Source organism: Drosophila innubila, chromosome X (assembly GCF_004354385.1).
Source record: "Drosophila innubila isolate TH190305 chromosome X, UK_Dinn_1.0, whole genome shotgun sequence".
Lineage (NCBI taxonomy): Eukaryota > Metazoa > Arthropoda > Insecta > Diptera > Drosophilidae > Drosophila > Drosophila innubila.
In genome coordinates, this window is record NC_047626.1 from 23,667,106 (window position 1) to 23,689,412 (window position 22,307).

A 22,307-nucleotide genomic window follows, 5' to 3' on the forward strand; every position below is an offset into this window, starting at 1 on the left:
TAAGCTGCGCATGAGCTTTCGTAATGGGTTTGGGAATTGGCTACTTAAGTTATTTTACTAACCAGTTGAGAATCGAAATCTGTAAGGAACTGATCTTTGATTCGATTGATGGGTGTTGCACGTAGCGCATGTATCATCTGGGAACTAATACTAATCCCTATTTAGTATCAAAATTGTAGTTATATGCAGTAATCGTAGATATCGTAGTACATTATATAGAATTTTTGTATTGTTGTTGTTGTTATTATTATTATTTTAATTGTTTTATTGTTATCGTTGTTGTTATCATCCGGCATGTTGCAATAATCGTAGCTAAACAAAGACACACACACACACACATCTCACAAAAAATAAAAAAGCCACAAAATAAGTTTGAAAAACTGAACCACAAATCTTCACAGGTCAAGCGATATCACAGGATGTAACGAAGCCAGAGAATCAAGTATTCTCCACCGCCGAATCGACGTCGGCAAATGATGATTCCTATTTGGGTTACTCAATGATCACCGGTGATTTTGATGGTGATCGTAGCGAGGATGTTGCCATTGGTATGCCACGTGGTGCCAATTTAGTTGGCAAGATCGTTGTCAATCGCTGGAATATGGCCAACATATTTAATATAACCGGTCGCCAGATTGGTGAATACTTTGGCTATGCTCTGGCCACCAGCGATGTGGATGGCGATGGACTCGATGATCTAATCATTGGAGCGCCCATGTATACGGAACTCGGCAATGTCGAGGGCAAATACGATGTGGGACGTGTTTATATATTGCTACAAGGTGGCAACTCTGCGGTATGTTGTAATGCAAATTGAGACTTATTCGGTTAATAATGGATTTTCCTTTGGGGTTTACAGTCGGAGCATTGGACTCGGGAGCATATACGTGATGGTTTCCACACCAAGGGTCGCTTTGGTCTAGCTTTATCCACTTTGGGCGATGTGAATGGTGATGGCTTTGGTGACTTCGCTGTGGGTGCACCCTACGATGGTCCCGAGGGTCGTGGTGTAGTCTACATTTATCACGGTTCTCCGGCGGGTCCGCTACCGAAACCCTCGCAGATCATCAAGGCCGAGCAATTGGTGGAAGCAGCACCTTATCCACGTACCTTTGGCTTCTCATTGTCCGGCGGCGTTGACATGGATAACAATACGTATCCCGATTTAGCCGTAGGTGCCTATGCCTCCGATCAGGTTTACATCTTTAGATCCCGCCCTGTGGCCGCTGTCAATGCGGAAACCCTTTTTTCGAGCACTACAAAATTGATCAGTCTGGATGATCGGACGTGTCAACTGCTACGCGATGCCACCAAGGTACCTTGTATGCCTCTCAGCACCTGCTGGAGCTATACCGGCCGCTTTTTGCCCATGCAATTGGACTTTGATGTCTCCTGGCTGTTGGATGCGAAGAAGACACGCAATCCCCGCATGTTCTTCCTCAGTGACGAGGGCAAAAACACTCGCAATCGGACCATCCGCCTCAACTATGGCCAGCGGTTTTGTCTCAATGAGACGGTCTATCTAATGGACGGTGTTCAGGATAAGTTGACGCCCCTGGAAGTCGAGGCTCGTTACAATCTACACAGCAGTCGACCCCTCGACTCGATGGTGCGACGTCGTCGTGAGGCCCTAGAGCCGGTTATCGATCAAAATCGAGAGATCATTCTCCGTGATGCGATCAATATACAAAAGAATTGTGGAGCGGACAACATCTGTGAACCGGATCTCCATGTGGATGTCAAGTAAGTTAGCTGAACTTTATTTCCAAATGGACTTAAATGAATTGGTTTATATTTTTAGAACCATCGACAAGTATTACTTTGGCTCGCCGGATCCTCTTCAACTTGAGGTGCTCGTGAAGAACAAGTATGAGGATGCATTCGAGGCGGCTTTCTACATGATCACGCCAAAGGATCTGCAATTCACCAAACTCCAACAATTGGGCGATAAGAGTGATATGCCCATCACCTGCTCAGCTCCCAGTGAAAAGAACAATTTTACTATCAAATGTGATATCGGAAATCCTCTGCAAGGTGGACATTTGGTAGGTTCTCTTTGCCGACAAATAGTTGTCAATTTTCCTAAAATTCCACTTCTGTTCCAGAGTCACTTTGCCATCAGTTTTGTGCCCGCCGGAAAGAACACCACGGCAAATAGCTATAACTTTTATTGGGAGGCCAATTCAACAAATCCCGATAGGGAGAACTCCAATTTGGATAATTACGGCAGCAAGAGCATCTTGATTGATGTGAAAACCGATTTGACCATCAAGGGCACCTCACTGCCGGACTATCAGGTGTACAAGGCTGATGACTACAAGGCGCCAGAGAATGCAACCATCGAGGAGGAACTGGGTCCTCAAGTCGTTCACATCTACGAGCTGCGCAACAATCACAGCTCCTACATCAAGCGTGCCGTCGTTGACATTTATTATCCGTATAAAACCCTTGCAGGAGATCATCTCATGTACATACTCAATCAGCCGGAGATGGGAGGAAACATCCATTGTGATGACATCGAGGTGAACGAGCTGAATGTCAAGTTGAATGAGAAGCTGAAGAGCAAATCCTATTTGCACGCCCAAGGCGCCATTAGCAACTCCGTAACGCAGGAGGCAGAAGCGGAAGCAGCCGGTAGAGACGGAGGTGGCCACTTGGAGATCTCACGTGGAACTCAAGCTGGCAGCAATGTGGGCGTCGCCGTCGGCAATGACATTCAACGCAGCCTGACAGAGAAGCAGAAGGAGCTGCTGGAACGGGAGGATGCCCAGGATGCGGCTGGAGATGCTTCCTATGTGCACTTGAATCGTGCCAATCAAGCGGGTGTCGAACAGGAGTCGAATATCAATAAAACTAGCACCACATTTACACGTACCGGCTTTGGTGGTGGTGTTGGTGGTGGTGCACCCAATGCGGAGATCCGTGGACACAGCACAATGGGCCACATACAGATGGCACCACCCCAACAGGTCGTGTCCAGTTCCAGCGCCAGTTACCAGATGAGACCACAACAGCAACAACAGCAGCAACAACAGCAACAACAACTTTATTTGGCGGGTGCAGGTGCTAGTGGTGGTGGTGGTGCTGGTGGTGGTTACGGTGGTGCAGCGGACAAGTCCTTCTATGGCGGACGCAATGGTGACTTCCATGCCGGCACACTCGATCTGGGCTTCAATCGTGGCAATGTGGACAACGAACTGCACAACACTCATGGACAGGTTCAATATGTACAGCCGATGGTGCAACATCATGTGACTTACAGTTCCGGCAGTAAACCCTACTATGGTCGCGAGAACGAGGACTTCTACGACGAGGACAGTCAACAGCAGAAGGCACTGGGTCAGGCTCAGGCTCAGGCTCAGGGACAAGGTCAGGGACAATGGAGAACCTCCAGTTCGAGTTCATCCTCGTCGCAGCGACGCTTTAGACGTGATATTCCCACGCCGGAAGAATTGCAGCTGGATGCATCGAATAAGACGGCACCGTGTCAGGGTATCAACTGTCGTGTCCTGCGTTGTTATGTCGAGAATCTTGGCTATGATGATGGGGAAGCCGCTTTTGTGGCCATTAGAGCACGCATGGTGGCCAAGACCATGGAGAAGGTGGCCTTCAATGTGCCACTGAACGTGTCCACGCAGGCAATTGCCAAGGTCACGCAGCTGCCCTTCATTGGTGAGCCTAAGCTGGAGATTAAGAAGTCCCATGAGATCTTCTATAAGGCGCAACCGGAGCCGCTTCAGGTTCCGGATGTGGTGCCACTTTGGGTGGTCGTGTTGGCCGCCTGTGCAGGTGCACTCATCTTCCTTCTTCTCGTACTGTTACTCTATAAGGTACATTTCACTTTCACTTTCTAGAAGTTTTTCAAAGTTAACTTTTTCATTCATAATTTCTTTATTTAGTGCGGCTTCTTTAAGCGCAATCGGCCCGCGGATCATTCACAGGAGCGTCAACCGTTGCGCAACGGTTACCATGGCGATGAGCATCTGTAAAGCGCACGCTTACGTTACCGTCACCGTCACCGTCACGAAACGGCAACCAACATTACGAACAATTAACATCGCACTAAAACAACGTACTAAAACGCAAAACGGTTCTAAAAACAATACATGTACTAAATAACCACGAATGCGCTCAGCCAAGTTTCAAACCACGCGCGCGCTTAACGAAAACTAAAATGCAAAATATTTGAAAAGAAAATATGCACAGAAAAAACAATAGAAAACGATGTTGCGATGAGTTTTTTTTTTTTTGATAAACAAAAAACACGTAAAACTTGCCTAGTCACGAAATTAAGAACTTTCTAAAGCGAAAAGGTTTAATTCATTTATGTTTATGTTCGTTTAATTATAATTATATGTTTTTTCTATGGAACTTGAATTTGATAGAGGAGCTAAAAGTGCTATATTAATCTGTACTAAAGAAGTTAACTATGTTAAGTTAGTGTGCATGTGAGTAAGTGTGAATGTGAGTGTAAAAGAACGTGAATGAGTGTTAGCTAATATGGAAAACGAGACCACAAACAAATGATGAAAAACATGAGTTGATAATTAATATAAACGAATAATTATTTTAAAATAAAATATAAATAAATGCTGCCCGCAGAGAAGCTTTGAGTTAAGGCGTCACACTGCCACGCCCACTGGCGCCAGCGGCCCAGCAGTAGCATACATAGCATAAAGCAAAAATAATAGGTGCTACTTTAGGATGTTTTCTTTTATAATTAATATCTAAACATTATTAAAACTTGTCAAATTGTTGGCGTTTTTTATTCACCGAGCAATGTTTGCGTGTGAGAATGTCCTTCTATTTTTTTTATCACATCAAATTATTGAAATTGTTTGCCAAACTCAAAGTTTGTCAGTCGCAACGCCAAAATGTGTTAATGCAAAACTATTAAATAATAATAATAAATTGTGTAATTTTTTTTTTGTAATTGTAAAACTATTTGTGTACATACTAAAAACAAACAAAACAAAACAAAAAACAATTAAGGCGTTTATTACAATTAATATGCATTTATTTCCAAACTACACCGCAAGAAGCGCAGTTCGACTTCTTTTGGTGTACTCTCGAAATAAATTATGGGATTACCCATTGTCTACCTATTATTTAAACACAACTCGCTATTGTTTAATTTATTAACTGTACTTATAAATGCGTGTGTTTTATTTTTCGCTAATTTTGTATTAAATTTAATTTTCTTATTATAAAAATATAAATAAAATGACGGTCGAATTGTAAAAAAATAGATCCGAAATGCATTTTTTCTACATGAACACTTTTCAGTTGAAAGTTTCAAATTCAAAATCAAACTATTTGCGCCGCTGTTAGCTCAAAATGGCACTGTATGTTATTGATAAATGAGCTTCAAATTACAAATGCAATAAACTTTTTGACAAATTAATAATTTGATGCAAATTTTAAATTCGAAATTAGAATTAAACTAAGGTTAACATTTTAGTAAAGGTTTGAAGTTCGTCAGCCCTCGGAAAGAAAAGTTAGAAAATTCTAAAAAAAAAAAATTATATCGAAAAATCAAGAAAATTCTAAAAAAAAATTATGCAAATATTTTAAAATTCTAGCTTCAAAACTAAGAGTTTATATAGAAGGTATTTTTATTCCAAGAAACTATTTTTGACATTTTACCTAAAATGGTACGACTTGCCAGATCTGAAAATTATGCTGAGTGGCGGCCTTTTGGACTAACACAGTGTTTCCACACCAGCGTTGCCAACTTTTTAGAGGATAAAATAGCTGTTTCTGGCTGGAAAGCATCTAAATTTGTTTTTGTTAAAACTTTTGCACAGTTTTGGATACAATGCTAATAGCAAACCGTAGCTGAAAATATATTTAAATTGGCCAGATTTCCGGCTAATAACAAATTTCAAATCTTTCTAGTGAACGAACTTTGAAAATAGCCAGAGCTAGATAAAAAGTAGCTAAGTTGGAAACACTGGTTTGTGTACTAACTAAATTGCGCGCCCAACACATTACTTGAAGGTAGAATTAAAATTTATTAATATATTGGCACTTAATACAGATTTTAAATTGTTAAATAAACAAAAAAAATTTTCAATATGTACTATTTAGCATATTCATGGCATTTTTTGCTTGTGGGCGACGTCAGCAGCGCGTAACTGCATTCAAAAATCGACTACGTCACACGACACATAGAACGGTAATTGCCGCGTTCATTTTGTTCTACTTTTCTCTTTAGTAATCATTGAGAAAGCAACGTAGCGCGACGTGTGCTGCGTAGTTGTCGGACGTTGTTGTTGTGCGCGTAAAACAGTAACTGTTTTTTCTTTTCAAACATCAACAAATATTGAATTGTTAATTTATATATATTTTTTTGCTGTGTATTTTCTTTATGTGCATGAAAGCCGAAACTGAGGCTTTGCGAAAAGTGATCAAACAAATAAAATAAAGAAGTGTGCAAAAATTTAACGACGCAACAACAAAAATTAAAAAACGAATTTTTAGCGTTATTTAAAGTGCGTCGTCGTGTTAATACGTTAATTAAATGTTGCTAAGTGATTGCAGATATCTTATTTTAAACAATCTAAATACAAACAACAAGAGTGAGAGCAACAACGGCAACAGCAAATAGGTAACAGCAAACATTTGTTTAAGCTGCGCTTTCAGGTGCCTCTGCCTACGTTAGCATGAGTATGAGTATTAGTGTGACTGCGAGTGAGTGAGTGAGAGTGTCTGTGTAATGGAATGCAAGAAACACCAAGATCTACAAATGTGGAGCGAGTACATTCGGTTGGATGCAAAGAGAGCGCACTTTAAAGCCGTAGTTAAGTTAGTGTCTCGGCTGGTATGTTTGTGTGTGTGTGTTTGTGTGAGTCTGAGAAATGCCGGCACAACCGGTTCGGCAAGTCACCAAACCAAGAGACAAGCAACAACAACAACAACAATAGGGAGAGGGCAAAGAAGAAGAGAGCCAATGTCAATGCTGTTGAGCTGCTCACAGCGGCAGAGCAACAAAAACAACAACAAACAAAAGCGACAGCAACGCAACGTTTTTTTTACTTTAAATGCTGAGATTCTGAGATTTGTTCTCTCTTTTTCCATCACCATTAACGTTCTGTTTTGTTTGTTCCCGCTCTTCACACCCACAACCACATATAGTCCACATGTATTTCCGAAAATGAAAATTCCCATAATTAATGCCTAACAGTGTCGTACTACGCGTCGCAGCAGCTGCGATGCCAGCCATCAGGGATGAACAATAAACGATAACCATAAACTGATATGCGCAAACACTTCGATGTATGTATATGTGAGAGTGTGTGTGTGTGTGTGTATTGCGCATCTCTAACAACAACGTCGGCTCAACGTTTCCGTTTCTTTTTCTCAGCTGCTTCTGCACGCGCTGCTTTTGGCTTTTAAATACCGTTGGATATTCGCCTGCTGAGCATGTGCAAGTGCTGCTTGTGTTGTTGTGGTTATTGTTGTTGTCTTTGTCGCTGCTTTTACTTTTGCATTTGCATTTGCGCATTGTGGCGCTCACGCACGACTTGAACTCGCCGACTTACCAATCCCCTTCCCCCTTTCAATCCCGCCTCCTCCCACTTCCTCCGTTACCTTTTGCCCGCATCATCCTCTGCCGCTTTCAAACTGCGCGTTTGTCGTACGCTCTTTTATTACTTTTCCCGGTTCGCCATTGTTCTAAAACGAGCTTCATATTGGGCTTAATGTCAGTGTGTACACACATCTAGCAACACACATGTGCATGTATACAGCAATGGCCATCTAAATAACACTAGCTGAATGCATAGCGCAAAGTAAAATATCTGTTATTTAGTATAAAATAATTAGTTACAAAAATTAAATTTGTGCATACATATGTACATATCCGTTTACATTTTAAAATGTTTCAAAATTGACCTTTTACCGACATAACCGTTTTGGAAAGTACCGAAGGCGCAACCTATGTATGTATATGTGTTTCAGTTTGATTACCTGATGGAAACCTGTTAAAAACAATATTTCATTCTTTTGAGGTATTTGGTTGGCCATAGCTGTTTGTATTACATAGATACATATATCTGCATAGATACATATACTAGATAACCGCACCTTTTCCGTTAAACGCTTGAACTTCTGATTTACGCTTGAGCTAACAGCAAAAACAATAAATAAATAAAGCTGACATCGTTGCCTCGCGACGTTGACTTATAAGTAAGGCTCTCAGTTTGTCATACTACGTACACTCCTCACCACTTGAATAGGACACAAACCTTAAGTGAATTTTTAATCTGCCACTGATCCCATACTACGTATTCTAGAGATTTAATTTTTTTAATTTAATGTTTAATTTAATTTTTTTAATTAAAAAAAAAACCGACAATATTCGTGGTCTTAATTTTGTGTCAGTAGTGTACATATGTCAATTTGCAGATCGAGAATCTCAGAGATTATCTTCTCTTAGTAAGAAGTTTATTCTGTCAATAACTTTGTTTAAAATATTTACTTACTTTTTTTTTTATCGGTTTCTAGCAGCTTTAACGATCAAATAAAATATATGTATAATTACTGGTATCCACTTATGATTTGCATGCTGCTGAGTTCCGCTCGAGTGCATCGTAGCCAGCAAGCACTGTACTTGTAGTTGAAATTGTATTTTGAAATCAATTTTCGGTGCATATTTTTGCTCTTATCAATTTGTGCTGATCAAACATTTTCGCATTCGAATTGCCTTGTGCACAGCTGAGCGTAAACAGCGCTGTTGCAGTCGCAGCGCAGTCGCTGCTGGCGTCGCTGCTTAGTAACTACAACTAGGCTGACAAATTGTTGACACATTTATTTTCAACAACTGCAACAACAATTCAGCTGCGTGGTTGTTGTACTGTTGTTGTTGTTGTTGTTTGTGTTGTGCAAGTAGAGTTGACAAGGTTATCTCAGCGGGCAGAGCTGCCCAATACAAACGTCAAATAGTTTCTTTGAATACCCTGTAAGCAGTTTAAGGGCAGAGTGATATCGAGAGTTGATCAAGATAAAGGACAAGATTTTTATTTACATATATACATATATTGTTAAATAACAATAGGATATGCAATTTGAACATATTCCTTCCATTCTCTTACAAAAGAAACCACATTATTAATTATTGGTTATATTTTCATAATTATGCCTTACACATTATATACCTATTTTTGTAGGTCCCGTGGCTCTCTACCTGTCACATAACTAGAATTACATTTAAAAAAAAACTGGGTTTGATTCCTACACTGCCACGTTAAAAAGCTGTTACATATACATATACCTGTCTTGTTAAAAATCCTGCTATGATTTTTAATGAATTTTCTCTTGATAGCTTGGCTAACAAAGTTAAAGATTTGAGACGATTGAGATATTTTTTTCTCGTATAAAGATTATTACACTTTATACAAATTTGAAGATATTTTTGAATATCATCTTTAATGCTGGTTTATCACCAATATTCTGTAGCTTTGTCTACGTTAGACATCATTACAAGGTATTTCACAGTCGATCACTTCTGACCAAAATATTCTTATTGTTTCTATTTCAAGTATCTGGTAACAGTTTCTGATAATGGGCGACAATGTTTGGTGCGCCATTAAACCAAATTAAAAGTCAATAGTACAACATCAACAATAACTTCAACAACAACAACGAGACTAACAACAATAACAATTAAGAGAACAAACTAATAATAGAGCTACAAATGAAAAATCTGACAGGCTATTTACTCACGTCGTCAAATTGAATTTCCATGCGTTAAATTTGTTAAATGTTTATTGTTGAATATTATTAATCAATGTGTGGGTAGCATTATTAACTTAATGTGTGTCAAACTTGGCGTCTCTTTTGACGGGTTTTCTATCTTTTTTTTCTAGGTTTTTTTTTTTTTTTAATTTTGGCAGTTTGACATAATTAAATGAAATATGTTCGGTATACGCGTAATCCCATTTATGGTCTGAGAGGGCGATATGCCGCGTGGGTGCTGGAAATTACCAATACACCCACAATATGTGTTGGTGTATGTGTGTGTTGTTTTCGTGGAAAATTTTAAAATGAGTAAGTTCAACATGGAAAAAAGCATTTTCTTTTCAGCATTTTTGAATGGTAATAGCTGTAGTTAATGAAAAGTGCTTGCTAAAAACTGAGTTCTTACGCTTTTTTTTAAGTGACGGTTACTTGCAAACTAACAATTAAATTAAGCTCAAATTTGGACGTAGTACTTATAAAGGATGAAACTTTCGAAGAAAAAATATGGATATTTTATTAGTGGCACCAATTATATTTCACGCCCGGGACTTATTGAGTGATGTGTTATGTATATTTATTTTAAACAGAATAAGTACATAATCCTAGGTGTGGTCAAGGTGTGTATTATGAAATCTGAGCTGATAAATATATATATTTGAAGAGAAATAATACTAAATTTGTTAAAATTTTCGTTCTGATTTTGAAGCAAATAAGAAATCAGTCAAAATTTTAAAAATATTTGATATCTTTTAGATAAAGTATCTCAATAAACTATGGTTTTAAGTCAAATAAACATTCGACTCTATACAAATCGATTTAATCAACATCTTCAACTTCTACTGCGCTGTATCAAAGAATCTGAAATCTTGAATTGCGTTTCACAGCATATTTGGGGCAAGTGCCACACCACCCACCCCCCTTGTAAATGAAGATAGAACGCAATTTGCGCAGCAGTTAAAAGTGTGGCAAGTTGTTTGCCACAAAGAGAGCACAGCATAAACACTCCCCGCCTTACCCTTGACAGTGTCAAGTGGATCCCAATCATTTACATAATGCGAACTAAGCATTTTGATGTAATGCTTTTGGTCAGTTTATCAATGCAAACTTCGATACATGCCATAAACAATAATGCAGCGGTTTTTTTCTATTTCCTTGTATACAAATGTTATTGTGTGTGTCTGTCTGTTTGGTGTGTGCTTCTTGTTGTGCGTGTGTACTCGCTTTGGAGTGTGTGCTCATTTACAAAACTGCCGTCGCGGCAAAAAGGCTTTGATGAACAACGGCATCATCGTTGCGACCTATTAAAAATCATCTGACATTTGCATTTTCTTATTATTTTATTTATTAATTTTTTGTTTCGCTTAATGCTAAAATGGGTATAGAAAAATGCGAAAATTTTGCAGCATGAATAATTATAATTTGTCAGGCGAAAGAATTGTAATTATACAAATGATTTATAATTGATTTAAATTATTCTGCATTTAAAGCAAATAACTTTTGTATGTCAGCTGTTGTCGGGAATGTTGATAAGGATATGATTAAATTTGAATAGCTAAATTTATAAATATGTAAGGTTAAATAGTAAGCAGCTTTTGTATGTACCCAGCAGTTCCAGACCTCGGGGAAAAGTTGTGGAATCCATGTGGAATCGTCCCTAATCGATAGGGAAACCTTGAGGACATGGTATGAAAAACGTTGGGGACATAAACATTGAGAGTTCCTAGGTACGAGGAAAGAGGAAACCTCCCTAAGTATTTCCTAAAGTTATCCTTACATAAAACATTAGGGACTCCTCGTGAAACTCTGCCGATAAATCAATAAGCATTGGAGTGAAAAAAAAATATATTAATATTGTTTTGCTTATCTTATATTGGTTTTTCGCTTTTTTTATTTTTAATTTTAGAATTTAAAACTTCATGTATGACATTAAAAGGTCGTATATTTGTTAAATTTTTATTTTATTCAGGTAATGGTAATTATATAATAGAAATATATATATAGGAGATATATGTTTGGGATATGAAAATTAAAAATTTTGTAAGCTTTTTAAGGGTTTACTGTTAATTAAAAAAATAATGTGAAATGTATCAATAAATTTAAATAAATAAGCTTATAAAAATAAAATAATTTTTGATTTAGTCTTCTAGGTGGAAGAAATTTAACGTAATTTCGAGTATTTGCTGTTGTGTTTCATAGCAAATAACATTACACTTTCATTCTTTATATGCTCGTGTATAGATCTTTACTTTGAGTGTCGTAACAGACAGCTGGGAATCACAACTTATCACAGAGTTGTAATGTGACACTTGAAGAAGATCAAACAGACGATGATCTCATATCCAAAATGAATGTATCTGTATATGTATATGTATGTGTGCGATATGCATATTTACTTTAGACTTTTGACTCGAAACTGAGTTATCTGATTATTGCTCAAGTGCCTCGCGTCTTTTAGGCCAGGGCTCTTGAAGTGGCCCTTAGATCTATCTCTATTGTCAATAGTTTTTATTTTGTTGTTTTTTTTTTGTCACTGAAAAAAAATTGCTAAGAAATATTACGTATGCAATATTTTTAATTAAATAAATACAAAATAGGCTTATAGCCCAAAACTACAGAATATAACAATTGTTGTTGTGAATTTTAAACAATTAATTCATTTATTAGGTCGGCCCAACATAACAAAAAAAAAAAAACAAAAAATATAGAATAAGTTATCTCAAATTGCCACACATACTTAATATACACACTGAGATAGGGAGGCATTCTTTATTGCTTAGTGCCAATGACTAAAAAGTGGACGTGAATAAGGCAATAATCGCTATGCTGATAAGATAGGTATCGTTCCATGCGTTTCCTTAGCTTACCGCTTGGGTTACCTGGGTTAACTGCCCGCCTACCTGTTACTTTCATTAGCTTCGTTGTCCAGGGACAATGCTTGTAATCTCCAACTGACCAACACATATCATAATCCCGCAAGCTTTAACCGATTTCCCATGCTACGATAAATCATCCAAATCAGGGACTGTCATACAGTCATAGGTCATAAAGTGGGGTGTCTAAATTTATGTTCCTTACGCTCATATAATAATTGCATTGATTTTACAGTAGCGTTAATATAACTTTTTCGCAGAGGCCTTCTTATAAACTTAGATAATACTTCCTTTAGTAATTGCTACTTTAGGTTACTAAGCACTCTTCAAAAGAACTGTAAATAGTTTCTTGAGCTAATCAAAAATACAATTCAAAATAATTTTATACCTACTTCACTGCTAATTTAATAAACTGTCATTCTTTTGTTTGCCATTTTTTCATATATGTTAATTAACCGAATCCCCCAGTTGTTTTTGCATTTCGCTGCTTGTGTGAAGATTATATGACAAGCTGGCTATAGAATTACAAATTGTGAGCTATTTTAAGCCACAAACATTCAACGAAGCACAACATAGCCCCCTTTTAGGGTGTGGCACATAAAATGGAAATTCAGCAAGCACTTTCAGCTGAATCAACTCAAAATGATTGGGAAACTTCAGCCTAAATTGATCAGAGACTCAACATAAGTAGTTCAACATTCAATCAATCAATCAAGTTATCATTATGTATTTGCATTTTATAGAAGATTTTATGGAGTCTACTTTAAAGCTTGAAGAACTGTTGAAATGTTACTTGCACTTTTAATTATTTGCACTTTAGCTTTATCTTTAGCTAATTTTGTCAATTAAAATTTATGCACATTTGCAACTGAATCCACGATGTCTTCATAAATATGTACATATATATGGACGAGGGGCTTCTGAGTGGGAATCTCGTCCGAGTTGGCTTCGCAAATTGGCAGCAATTGTTGTCAATTTAAAATTGAAAAGAAGTCAAATGTTGACAGGAATGCACACGCTATATACATGTATAAACATGCATATGCATGATATATATACAGATATGCAGAAGATCTTTATAGCTATCGTTGTCGAGCGTTATCTTAGCACGATTTATACTTATCTGCGATGCTCCATATACTATAATAAGGTTTCTATTGCGCAAGCGATGTGTATGTGTGTGTGGATGTGTGTGACTTGTATATCATGTCTCAAGGTAATCTTTTGTGATAATCAAGCGTTACGTTAAGCTTCCCTCATATGCTGATAAAGACGTCGCGACGTCTGACTAAAAAAAAGTACTCATGAGTATAAATTGCCGTATATTCAAACATTCATGAATTGGCCAGTTCGGCCAATTGACAATCGCACTGAGATTTAAAATAATTTATTAATTTTGCTTTGTTTTTTTTTTGCTTTTTTTCTTATTTCCCCAGTTACTTAAAATGCGCTTAAATTAGCGACGAGTATAAAAAAAGACATCGCAATTGCAATTGATCTCAACTGAGATTTCTACACATACACACATATATCTAGATATAGAAGAGCCATGGCCCTGAATCAGGGCAAATATAAGCCAACAATCTGTGCCATCGATGAGGTGGACGATCGAAGTTACAAACTGCATACGGGCCAAGATGATGAGCGTATTGGCCATGGCAACAGCAAGCAACAAATTGAGGGAAGCGAAACGGCTCCGTTGACGACAAATCAACAGAAGTTGCACATCGATGATGCTGGTTTGACGCCCAAGGAGTTGGAGGCGGCACGCAAGGAGGCGTTGAGTGAGGCCAGAGCTGTGGGCGGGGTAACGCCCACGGCAAATACACCCAACTCGACGAATACATCCGCAAATGGACTAAGAGGTAAAGGAGGAAAGAAGGCAGAATGAAAGAGATAGAGAGAGTGAGAGAGTATCTCAATTCCAGTCATTTCATTGTCACATAATTAATTACTTTACAAACATTTACCGGTTGTCGATTAATACTGGATAATTGAGTTCTATTATTAATAAAGTTATCGATTTTAAATTTGCTAGATAACGGATTTAATTTAATAAACAAAATGAATGAAATTCTGTTTGATTAGTTATAATTTTAGCTGAGACTTTGTAACATTTTCCAGCCTCCTTAGAGTTTGTAATTAAGCAAAGTCTTATCGATAAAAATCAATATTATTCAATCGATTAAAAAAAAATATAAAATATAAAATAAAAAATTTAAAAAAATAATATACATTTTAACGCTTACATATCTTTAGCTCACAATAATTTCAAATATAATCGAATTCATTGATTGATCATTTTTAATTGTAAGTCACCCAAATTCATGAATATCCATTACAATTTAAATTTTCGATTAATTAATGAATCAATCAGACCACACGTTCGATAACGATAACGACTGTCACGCATTCTCAAAACATTTAATCACATATCATGCTCATAGATCATTCACATCTCATCTTTTCATGCTGTTCAACGTCACGTGCTATAGCCTTGCTGCTTCCAGGACGTCGATCCTTCGATGCACTGATGAGTTTATCTCGAAAACGTCGTATTCTTTATGTGGCCACCGCCTGCCTCTGTGCACTGCTGCTGGTGATCATCATCATGTTGTTGGCGTTTTGGCCGGAGGTGCCCTTCCATATGCGTGCCCCGCTTTGCTTGGAGCGGGAATGTGTTGAGAGCAGCCGACAGTTGCTACTTTGGGCCAACACGTCGAAGAGTCCTTGCCACGAGACTTACGATTGGGCATGTGGCAAGTTTGCCCGCGAATATGCCGAAGGTGATTACTTTGTGATCAAACGCGGCGAATGGAACTTTAAGACTTACAACGAGTATCAGGGTAAGCTATAATCTAACTGCTCTATTGAATGTTATTAAATTTTGATTTGATTTTACAGAGCTCAATGAACTGAATCGATTTATATCCATGCTGCCCAATGCCGCTGAGGGAACTTATCCCGTCGAGTCCACCATTAGCAGTCTTTATAGAAACTGCCGTGATATCGATGCTCTCGACAAAAGTCAATCGGATCTGTTACTTAAGCAGTCCATCAAATCTGTGGGTAAGTTAAGAGCAGAGGTGTACGAGTAGAATAGGAATCGATATAGCATCTGGATATTTTGTAAATCATTTTGTTTTGTAAAAATTAGATCTGATCTCAAAACTTATATAAAACAAAACATAAATTTGAATCTAAGACGTTTCCTTTTTGTTTTTAAATAAAATCATGTTAATACTCAAAAAATGTTGTTAAAATATGTTTAAAGAACTTAAAGTATGTTGAAACTAAATCGAATTTAATGCGAAATACTTTTTGATAATTATTGTTCAAATTATTTCAACCTTTTTTCGATATATTTGTTCTGTTTGTGGCAAGAAATTGTCATCATGGTGTCATAGTTAGCCACCCTTGAATTCCAGCGTTTCTGCCTATTTCAACATAATTATTCGTTATTTAATCATTTTATTTAAGAGAAATTTGAGTAAAGAGCACAAAAAATTGTTATTTAAGAGAAAAAAAATTGTTTAGTTGTTGCTGCACAGCCTTTACTTGCTAGGGGGCAAGTAGGTAGCACTCTGAGCAGTGCTGTGGCTGCCACCAGAGCTGCTGATGATGTGGCTGCCATGTCCAACGCTGCCACCTCCAATGCTGCCACCTCCAATACTGCCACTGCCGATGCTGCCACCGCTGCTGATAATTCCCTGACTGCTGCTACCGCTGCTGATAATTCCCTGACTGCCGCCGCTGACTGAGCTGCTGCCACTGTGACCAGCATCCAGAATACCAACGACAGACTGGGCAGGTGCCACGCCTCCATCGGTGTGCTCTGAGGTGCCCTCAATGCGATCGTATTCAGCTGAGGAATCAGAGACGATTATTATTAGAAGAGATTACTATCAAATCATATATCGAACTCACCCTGAATCTGTTGCTGGGCATGAGTTGCCTCCGCATCGGTTTTGTACTTGATGAAGAAGACTTCCGGCTTGCTGGGAATTGTTGGAGCTGGCGTGGCAATATCGTTGACCTCCAGTGAGGAATCCTTCTTGCTGAGCACATAGATGACGGTCTTTTCCTCCTTGGGAGCATATTCCGCCGACAACTTGACATTGGCGCTGCTCGATGAAGGCGCCTTGATGAACACCACACGATAATTCTTCTGGGGGCGACCAATCACCAAATGCTTGACACGCTCCAGATTCTCGTGCTCTTCGGGAGCGGCAACTGTGATGAATTGTTTGTGGATAATGGGTGATTCAAAGGCAGCACGTTGCTCCTCTTGCTGTTGCTGTTGATAACTGGGCGCCTGATAACCGGCAAGACCGCCAAAGCCAATGTTTGGTGAGGGTCCAAAGCCAGCAAAGCTGCTGCCTGCGCTGCCAAAGTTGTTGCCAAAGCCAGTGGAGGCTGCGGAGGAGGAGGTGCGTCCAGTGTTGTAGCTACCTGATCCTTGGACATAAGTGTTGCCACCTCCCTGACCCTGACTGTGACTGTGGCCCGAGTTGGAGCTCAGCAGAGAGCCAACGCTGGCACTTTGGAAGGCGCCCAGTGGTCCATAGGTTGCCACGCCCTGTGCATTGCTAGGTGCACCAAGAAAGGCGCCACCGCCACCGCCAAGGTGGCCGCTTGTGCTCGTCAAGGTGCCAGAGACGCCGCTGCCATAGTTGTATCCCTGAGGCTTGGCTTGAGCCAAGACAAGGAGCGAGCACAGAGTCTGCTCAGAAAGAAAAAAAAAACAAAAAAAAAGAATGATGAAGGAGTGAGTGTGTTAAGTGATGAATGAACTGGTAATCCTTGTGTTGAGTTATCCTTTTATTGCTTACCACAAAGAGACGCATTCTCGAAATGATACTTGGTTGGATTTCAGTTGAAGTTTAACTGTTGCTCCTCCTCGCTGGCATTTGGGCTTTTATAGTCGCATATTTGGGCCCCAGAGCGATGCCATCCTCCAAAAAACACACATGTTTATTCACTCAATATTCAATATAGATATATTCATATTTATGTTGTAGTTGTTGTTGTGCTTTTTTTCTTTTCTATAATGTCGTGTTTAATTAATTGCTCAATTATTTGGCGAACCTCTGACATTTGACTCGTTGTGCCCTCTATCTCTTTTTATCTATCTCTTTTTCTCTTTCTCTCTCACTCATAACATTGATTGTGGATTTCCTTTTAATGTGACCTGTTGTTTGATTGCTGTTGGCCATAAATCATAGCTTCAAGTGATCACTTTGCAAGTCTTCACATTGACAACGCACGTCGTCTCAACATTCATTCATTCATTCAATCTATCGATTAGTTTCCGTTGCAATTTCTGATGTCGTTTTGTTTTTTTGTTGGGCTCATTTGAATTTTTGCAGCTAAATGCAAATACCTTGAGCCCTCGAAATGATCGATTGACTAATTAATTTGTCTACACAACTAACTATATTCTTGCACAAAAGCTGTCACTATTCCATTAAGTAATACGACAAAAGAATCACATTTTTTATTTAATAATGCACTAGCACTAGCTTTTAAATGATATGGGGACTCAAATAATAATAATATCAATTATTTTAGCAAGTGAAATTGTTCCTCAATTTTATAAGAATTAAATACAATATTTTTTCTTTTTATTATGTATTATTATGTAAGGATAAAAGGAGAAAAAACATTTTGTTCCTTTTTCTATATTGCAGTATTTTATGATTTTTGGCAATTGCAATATCACTTCTCATTTATGCTCATCCCTATTTCTCACTCTCTACTCTCCTCTTTTCTGTTTTAAAAATTCTTCGTTTTTATTAGAATTTATTAATGAACGCAATTTGTCTGCTGTCTCGCTATAAAATTTTACGTTCTGCTCATTTTTTTTCCTCCCCAAACTAACTCTTGAGTGATTTTTTCTTGGAGATTATACGCATATTACTTCCGCAATGGGATTCTTCTTTGACGTATTCTTTAACCATTATTTAATTATGTGTGCTAGCCATCGAACGAGAATTTAACTATTTTTTTCTTGGGATTGTTTTTCTATAAGCCTGTTGGCGCCAAAAATTTTAATGACAATGATATGATGCAAACAAAATAAAACTTTGCCTAAGAAGAGAGCTAGTAAGACGCATACGCTTTGACGTAAAACAAATAACAGACAGATGATGATTAAAAAATAATGATTTGAGTAGGGAGATCTTTCTAAGAGGAATCGCAAACTTCTGTTGTCGTCTGTTAAAGGATACTAAAAAGTAGATTAGCAGCTCCAAATATTTTTAAATGTGGCATTTATCTGTTTTATTATTTAAATTATTTAGTTAACGTCTTGGAACCTGTATAATCACTTCGCAAATAACCTATAAAAACCACATTCCAAACATTGAGTCCACTGTGAAATTTATTATGGACCTAAAGAAATAGAACGGTCCGTGCTCTTCATGTCCATAGTCAAGTTCAACTTTTGTACCGGTACGCTTTCTGTACGTACCATATGGGCAATTCTCTAGAAATGTGAACGGCAACCAAAAACTTAAAATTGATCAAAAGCTCACATCTTGTGAAATTTTCTTGCAGAAACATTTTCAAGTTACTTGTTTAAACATTTTACACATTAATTAGTTCATTAATTCGAGAATACCGACTGCATCTTTAAATAAATTAAGTTTTTCTATTTTTTCCTGTTTTGCCCAAAATATTATAATGATTTTTCGACAAATTTACCTTATACGAATAAAAGTGTAATGATGCAAAGAAAACACTTCAATTCTAGTAATAAAGCTGCTAAAGTACTAATAAAGTTAAAATATAATTCATACGAAGTAAACAAAAAATATAATAAGCATGGTGGAACGGTGGTGGAAAGAAATTAAAGTAAATTAAAAATAAACTATGTACTTAATATTTTTGATTTAAATAAAAGACATTAGCAAGATGCATCAATGCATAACATTCATATTTAATCGCATTAAAAATTCCCTCAGGTTTCGCTGAAATTAGTGGTAAAACTGCACGCCGCGAGAACGACTTCTGTTTGGTTGGTTTTTTTTTTAATTTTTTTAAGAACGATCCATTGCTCAAAATCAATATTAACAGAAATTATAGTTCTAATTAATAGCTATAACTTCGCCTTTTGCTAAAATTCAAAAATGTTTTTGCATATGTTTTTTTTCACTCTGAATACGTACGAATGTCGCATTCGACATTAGAGAATTGCCCAAATATCATTAAGTTTTCTAATAAAAAAAATAACTTAAAATTTAAGTTCGGTTTCACTCAATAATGTACGTTCATTTGTACCAATCTGCTAATATATTTTTGTTTTATAACTTTTAACTTTTATTCAAAATTTAATTGTTGCACCGGTACGTACCGGTAATGATTCCGGAACCGAACTGAAAAATCGAAAAAGAACCTTTTACCGAAATTGTTGACGTACCGGAACCGATCTTTGTTTCGGTGTGATTCCCCGATTGTTATTGTTTTAGAGGACAATTACAATCAAGAATATAATAAATGATATCAATGAATTTATATTTTCTGCTCATCTCTCAAAAAATTGTAAGGTTATTTTTTATTTTCATTAGTAACGCATATTCTAATTAAATATTATTTATTAAGAAAACGCATTTCATTCCAGGGAGATTTTAAACTTTGTTTAAAAAAATCAAGTACTTTTCTTACTTTAATAAGATTGTTTCTCTAATTATGATTATGATTGATTGATAAGAGAACTTTTGTTAAAGTGAACTTTTTTTAAAACATGGCCATATTTAAGCGTAAGTTGCATCGTTGAGTTGCTTCATCTAAGTCTTAAGATGTCTCTTGCCAAATTCCCCAAAACGGCAGCAGTCTATAATAAGTCTGTCTCTACGTCTTTTTGCCTGATTGTCTTGTCTGTCTATAAATTAAGGCATTTCCATTTGATAAGCGGTGTGACGGCGGCACGCATCTAAACACAAAAAGATGACTCGATTATGTTGTGTCATTTGTATTTTTGGATAGCAGCTAAAAGCAAAAATTCCAAACGGTTACGGCGCGGCATGTTTTATTTTCTTGTTGTGTTTACTTAATATTTATTTTGTATTTATATTTATCTATTTGTATAAATTTTTTTGAAAAATTTCATTATAATTGGCATAATTTGAATGCGCTTTGGGGCGAGAGCTTTGTCGGTGGTTCAGCGCTCAGTTTGGTGTAGGTTCAGGTTCAGGTTAAGGTTCAGTTATTAGTATTAGTTTGGAACTCTTAAGACCACATTTTATATAGTCGAAAATGTTATGATTTATGCGCACCTTGAAATAAGCCGATTGAAGATTGAAATTCAACCAAAGATAAAAAATATATATATTTATATTTATACTTAAAATACTTTTAATGTATTTGGTCAGATCGTAATTTAAATATATTTGTGCTCAAATGGTATCGTTTGGAGACTTGTGGGTCAAGTGCAGAAACAAATGACTTAGAACACAAACTCGACTGCATGTTTGCTGGCCTTGTATTATGGCTTGCATAACGTTTTCCTCTTTTCTTATCGCTTTCGCTTGTGGTTTTTGCTCATTTCAAGATTAATAGCTGCCAGTTTGTGTGGTTTGGCTGCCAATCACAAAAAGGTCGCCCAGTTGATGTACAGATATGGCCGCCGCTTCCAAATCCCATTAATTAAAAGCAAATGCAAATAAATCTACACGAGCTGCTTGCGAATAAGCCAAATATAACGATAACAATAACAACACAGCAAAGCAAGATGCATTGCCGTCTTGATTTTTTCACCTCTCGATTTTTTTGGTCTTAACTATTTGCAAAATTTATGTAAATTAAGCTAAAGTTGTTTGCGCACTAAATATAGTCGAACTGCAGAGTCCCTCACATAATGTAAAATCTTTTGCTACAACTTTTTAGCGTTTGCGTAAATTTGCCATTTTCGTAAACATATTCTTAGGCTACGTTTCAGTCAGCTTATTAGTTTTAGAGTTATAATTTTTAATATAAGTAATACAAAATTGCGGAGCAAAATTTATTTGTTGACTTTTAAACTTTAAAAAAAAAAAATAGTTAAAATAATAATTTTGATTTGAACAAAAACTAAATAATAACACAACACAATTTAAAATTAACAACAATTAAAATTTATTTAATATAACAAAAAAAAAATAGTACTGAATAAAATACAGAAAAACTCATTACGATTAAAATGTATATGTATGTCTACAGTAATTGGTGATCCTTTACTTAATCCTTTATTCACTTGATTGTCCATATGCTCCACCATTGACTTGAAATTTTTCAGCTAATCTGACTGTCGTTTGGCACAGGGTCAAAGCACTTTGCAAAAAAAAGGCACAAAAAAAAAACTGAGCAACAACATTTGTTAAATAATAAAATACATAAGACACAAAGGTTTGCAAAAAAAAAAAAAAAGAAACACTTTTTGTGACTGCGAGACGAATTTTTTATATTTACGCGTTCGCTATCTTTTATGACGAGAGTGTTGTTACTGTTATTGTGAACGCTGTGGATGATTGTTGGGTTTTTTTAATACAATTTTCGGTTTTCGTTATCTATATTGATTTCTTCTTTAACGCTTATCAGTTTTATGCAAATGCTGCTACTCGACAATGTTAATTAGATGGTTTGTGTGGTGCGCGTGGGTCGATCGTTAAATCGACACCACCCAAAACACGAGGTGTGATGCCACCAGCATCATTACCA

The 22,307-nt window shown here is 37.1% G+C and overlaps 3 protein-coding genes across 7 annotated transcripts in view; 2 read left to right on the forward strand and 1 right to left on the reverse strand.

The window, feature by feature from the left end:
• LOC117779856 (integrin alpha-PS2) overlaps positions 1-5,117 on the forward strand; it is a 44,472-nt gene extending 39,355 nt beyond the window's left edge. For all 4 annotated transcript variants that reach the window (XM_034616208.1, XM_034616189.1, XM_034616199.1 and 1 more), the window contains exons 9-13: positions 402-796; positions 860-1,743; positions 1,802-2,045; positions 2,106-3,830; positions 3,900-5,117. In XM_034616208.1, coding sequence (XP_034472099.1) covers positions 402-796; positions 860-1,743; positions 1,802-2,045; positions 2,106-3,830; positions 3,900-3,989 — 3,338 coding nt within the window. In that variant the 3' untranslated portion in view covers positions 3,990-5,117. The remainder of the gene's footprint in view (positions 1-401; positions 797-859; positions 1,744-1,801; positions 2,046-2,105; positions 3,831-3,899) is intronic.
• Positions 5,118-6,221: 1,104 nt separating this feature from the next.
• The window catches only part of LOC117794319 (protein gone early), a 30,904-nt gene continuing 14,818 nt past the window's right edge, over positions 6,222-22,307 (forward strand). Inside the window, exons 1-4 of one of the 2 annotated variants that reach the window (XM_034634926.1) lie at positions 6,222-6,610; positions 14,048-14,476; positions 15,107-15,457; positions 15,516-15,680. In XM_034634926.1, the coding sequence (XP_034490817.1) occupies positions 14,161-14,476; positions 15,107-15,457; positions 15,516-15,680 (832 nt within the window). In that variant the 5' untranslated portion in view covers positions 6,222-6,610; positions 14,048-14,160. The remainder of the gene's footprint in view (positions 6,611-14,047; positions 14,477-15,106; positions 15,458-15,515; positions 15,681-22,307) is intronic. The other variant, XM_034634927.1, reaches the window with a different exon arrangement.
• Positions 16,106-17,458, reverse strand: LOC117784210 (keratin, type II cytoskeletal 1). Its single transcript, XM_034621881.1, has 3 exons — positions 17,444-17,458; positions 16,539-17,334; positions 16,106-16,476 (listed from the first exon to the last, which is right to left on the reverse strand). Exons 1-3 carry the CDS (start codon positions 17,456-17,458, stop codon positions 16,166-16,168), a joined length of 1,122 nt encoding a protein of 373 aa, XP_034477772.1. The 3' UTR covers positions 16,106-16,165.